Source organism: Henckelia pumila, chromosome 1 (genome assembly GCF_033568475.1).
Source record: "Henckelia pumila isolate YLH828 chromosome 1, ASM3356847v2, whole genome shotgun sequence".
Classification (NCBI taxonomy): domain Eukaryota; kingdom Viridiplantae; phylum Streptophyta; class Magnoliopsida; order Lamiales; family Gesneriaceae; genus Henckelia; species Henckelia pumila.
In genome coordinates, this window is record NC_133120.1 from 146,441,585 (window position 1) to 146,446,364 (window position 4,780).

Consider the following 4,780-nt stretch of genomic DNA (forward strand, 5'->3'; position numbering starts at 1 on the left):
GTGCATCTTGCTCTGCCATGCGTGCATTTTGTTCTACCATGCGTGCATCTTGCTCTACCATGCATGCTTCTTGTTCAGAAATTAGCATCTTTGCCTCTAGCAATTCCTTTTGATGACGAACGATTAATTAACCATCATCAAGAGGTCTATTCCATTTTCTACCAACATTAATGTAGATTGTTGGAGTGATATGACCTCCAACAGCCCTCACACGCCCAGCATGTTCTTCTGAATCGAGTGCATTTGTAAGGATATCTTTCTTTGCCCCTTCAAAGTGCAACTTCCCCTCTCGTTGTTTTGCACATAATCATCCTGTAATCACCAAACATACAAAATAATTAATAAATCAGTTTTAATAAATAAAAAAATATTGATTATCATGTATTGATTGCATACAATCTTTTGTACTGCCATTCTCAGATCATCCCCTTCAAATTCACCCTCCTTGTTGACCCGTCCTCTCTTCCAAATAAGAGCTCGATTTATCTCATCGTCATCACATAATTCAGATGCCTATAAACAAGGAGCAATCTTAGAATACAGATTTTGGAACATAAATTCCAGCACATAAATAAATGGACAACGTAGGAGACACTTCTTCAGCCGGTTGGACAGCTTTATTAATGTGATATTCATAACAAGAATGTACATAAAACCTTCAATTTTCAACTATGAATGGTCATTCCAGTAAATAAAATTAAGATAAAACAGATAATTAGCTAACTCGTTGTTGTAGATGATTAAACCAGCAGGTTTAATATACTTACAGTTCATCAGCAAAAAGTGGATATCATTTGAAATACAGACCATAATATAACCAGTCATTTTAGGTTTAAAATAGAATGGGTGTTGAATTATTGGACAACAATATGTGCCTAAAATCATGCGCAACATGCCATCCATAAGGAAATCTGATTTCCAAATATTAAACTAGTAGTTTCAAAAATATATTAATGTGCAATATTAACCAGCAGCTTCAATATACTTACAATTTCATCAGCAAAACGTGCATATCCTTTACGGGAAAGTCGATGAGGGTCTACGTTCTGCCTTCTTCTCTTCTTTTGCTCATCACTTTCTTTCTAGTTAATTGAACATTTCACATACGTATCAGATTTCAATAGAACTAATGATATTGTAATTGAATTATTTGTAAAAGACAAATTATGAATCTTACCATGAAGTCGTCAGTCATGCGGCTGATTACGAAAGAACTCCAGTCATCTCGTGTAATACCATAGCCAATCGGTGGATCTTTCAACTCATTTGGTTTATCCATCTTGCTGAAAATGAACTTTTGAGTGAGAAAAGCTTTATATTGACGCCATTTATTATTTGCTGAACTTAGACATCCCTTCTTCCAGCTTTGGTCAATATTGTACGTCAGCTGTAGAAAATTATTAAAAAAAACAGCACATTCAATATATCGTAACCATTTGAGAGCTAATTGAAATTGTGTAAGCATTATAACTTACATTCACCGATTCCCATATTAACTCTTTAACATCATTTGGAACCTGCTTCCAGGTCTTGTAGCTTATCTTAATCTTCTCTCGAACGAGCACGCCAATATAACTTTGCATTTCACCTGCAAATTCTCCAATTGGCTGTCCAATCTTGTTGAACTTTACATCCTTCCTAATTCCATGCACCCTTTGCCTAACAAGCTTATCCAAATGTGTACGACCTCTACATGTCCTTGTTGATTCGGTCTCTGTAGATTCAATTACTGTTTGACCCTCACAACTATTGTTAGTCGTAGAATATGCAGTACTATTTCCTTTAGCCTTATCAATCTTTCATAATATATTGCTCTTCTCAACCGTTTCATCAACTTGATACCTTATAGGAAGCTTTCCACGAGCTGCCATAGTGTCATCAAAGAAATGAGGAGATTATTGAATGCCGAAACCTTGTCAAGCTCCTCAATGACCCAATTCCTGCAAAAAAATAATAGACAACTTGTTGATCAGCTGTACGAACTTATGGTATCACATGAAAATAATATACGTGGAACTTTATATTATGACCCAGGAACCCACAACTGCTTAAATGACCGACTATTTGTCGGAATGGATGAAATTTAGATGGTAATGTCATCCTTATTATATAATTATATTTATCAAGATATGAACAATGCAAAAAACACTAGATGGATTTTGGAATTTTACCCCATAATATGATCACCTCCTGCCAACAAGAACAATTCACGTGGTCAGAACGAAAAATTGCTTTCTCATAGCAGCATTGATACAAATGACACAAATTCAGACTTCTTCTTTCATTTAAGTCCCTGCAAAGTAAACACCGTCTCTTCGAAAACTTTCTTGAATCCAGAATGTTAATTTTGTGAATGAGGCCAACAACTCAGAAGGACGTCAAGCCGGTAATATGACGGAACTTTTCGTATGAGACCCAGAAAAAAAATTGCCAGGGGCCGAGCCTAGCCCACGTCGGTAGAAATCCCTTCCACAGTGCCCGAAATCCTTCAATTCTAACAGTCTTCACAAGACAATCATAGGAGTTTCTATATCTGAACTTTCTTTCCGCCCCGGTGGCTTGGTTCATCATTCTAGTCTTAACTACATCTGCTGGACAGTTCAAAGCAGTAGCTGAAAGACCGGACATAATGGAAGACATAGTGTGTTCATATATGTTGTCACTACAAATCTAATTTTCGATAATGAATCGTTTGGCATGGTCGTTGTAACACCCCGTTTTTATCTTAATTGATGTTATTTGAGATAATTAGTGATTTCAGAATTCGAGAGCCGACTTTTTATTGATCAAGGACTATTTTGCAATTTTTGGATTTTTCAGGGACTATAACACAAAATTGAGATTTTTTAGATATTTATAAGGTGGAATTGACTTTGAGAACACTTCTATTCTTCCTCTTGCACGTTTTCTCCATGTTAGGCGACCCAAAGCTTCTCCAAGCTTTTGTGATTTCATTTCTAGCTCAATTCGTCCGATAGAATTGATTTCTGACTTGATATCTGCGATCACAGTGACGAGTGCTCCGTTTGGAAGTAAGTTTATCTTAATTCTGAGAAGTTTGAATTTATTGATGTTGTCAAAATTTGTTTATATTCGGAGAGGATGATTATGAGTTAGCAGTGATCGTATATCTAAGACAGTTCGAATATCTAACGACAATCGGAATTGTTATGAATTTTCTTGTCATTTTCGAAAATGATGTTTTTGAGATGTGTTGATTTTGTGTTGGGTTTGATGTTTGAGGATTGGAATGAGTATGTTGAGCTGTTGTTTTGCTGTCTGCATTTCCGGATTGGTCAGTTTATAGCCGTTATGCCGCCAGTTTGAGTTTTGGATATCGTTTCGATATTTTGATCGTATTGAGTTTTGATTGAGTTTTGATATCAATTTTGATCCGTGACTTCTTCTGATAGATTGATTGGGAGTCCTTGAAGTTGTTAGAGTTGCAGCTTTTGGCAAGTTTGAAAGAGTTGAGCCGGTATAGTATCGATGTCTTTCTTTATTGATTAACGAACTTGATTGGATAGTTTTTGAATTGAGAATTGTTGTTTTCAGATTGAAGTTTGGAACAACAAAGAAGAGGTATAAGACGACTTTGGAATGGAATGGGACGATTAACTCGAATCAAGATTGATTCGAGTGTCCTAGAAGAAATCACATACTGCATGTTTGATTGCTTATTTGATTATATGATTGAATTTATATTGAGTGCATGAGATTACATATGCATTCATAATGAGCCTTGATTTATTCAATTTGAATTAGATGATCTAGGGATTGTAGTTGAGTAGCTTGGTAGGCGATTTACTACCTTGTCGAGTAGCTCACTATAATGCTCTTGAGTCTAGAGGATTAAAGCATGCCATGTCCACCTCGAGAGGAGATTCGGTGTGATTGTGGATGTTTTTAGCCTCGGGATCCCAAACCGAAGAAAGAAAGAATAGAAGAATTTCATTTGATTATCTGAGTCTGATAATCCAGAAGTTTAAATACATGCATATCATTTTAAATACAGTACTCGATTGGATTATTTTATTATATGGGGAACGAGTTCTTATATGACTTTATATGTTTATTTGATTGCATGTCAGTCTCTTTTACTGAGAATATCATTCTCATTGAATTATTCGGCTGTTGTCTTTGTATGTGTACTTGGCAACAGGTGGGGCAGGAATGAATCAGAGACAACATGGCTAGAGGACTGAGAGAATAGAGTGAGGCTTGGATGTTAGGAGTCACTTTGTAATTGAACTCCTTTTTGTACTGAATAAGTCCGAACTAGATGGACCTTTTTATGCATGCTTTATTTTGTGAGGTTTGTATAACTCTTTACATTTATGTTGTATCTTGTTGAATGGGATTTTGATGTTGTTATTGTAGATTGAATGGAATTGAAATTGTAGAAGAAAACCAGAATTTTTCTAGGCAGAGGGCCTCGCTCGATCGGCGAATTCTTGCGGATCGAGCGAGCACCTTTATTAGCGAGGCAGAGTATGTGAATTTTATGCTCGCTCGATCGGTAAGATTTTACCGATCGAGCGAGGGGTCCTGATCCTTGGACAGAGAACTGGAATATTTTGGCCCGCTCGATCGGTAAGATTTTACCGATCGAGCGAGAACCTCCTTTAATTTTTTTTAATTCTTTAATCCTATTCTTTTAATTGAGTTGATTAATTTAATTACACTGAGATTTCATGATTAGAATCTAGGCCTCACATTAAGTGGTATCATAGAGATAAGTTCCTGGATTTTGTTCTAGAAGTGAGCGGGGTAGACCGAG

General features: G+C 36.3%; 1 protein-coding gene across 1 annotated transcript; it reads right to left on the bottom strand.

Annotated features, from left to right (window-relative positions):
• Window positions 1-207: 207 nt before the first annotated feature.
• LOC140874171 (uncharacterized) lies at window positions 208-1,871 on the bottom strand. Its single transcript, XM_073277452.1, has 6 exons — window positions 1,843-1,871; window positions 1,476-1,746; window positions 1,178-1,387; window positions 990-1,082; window positions 397-513; window positions 208-312 (listed from the first exon to the last, which is right to left on the bottom strand). The coding sequence occupies exons 1-6, from the start codon at window positions 1,869-1,871 to the stop codon at window positions 208-210; spliced, it is 825 nt and encodes a 274-aa protein (XP_073133553.1).
• Window positions 1,872-4,780: the final 2,909 nt, after the last annotated feature.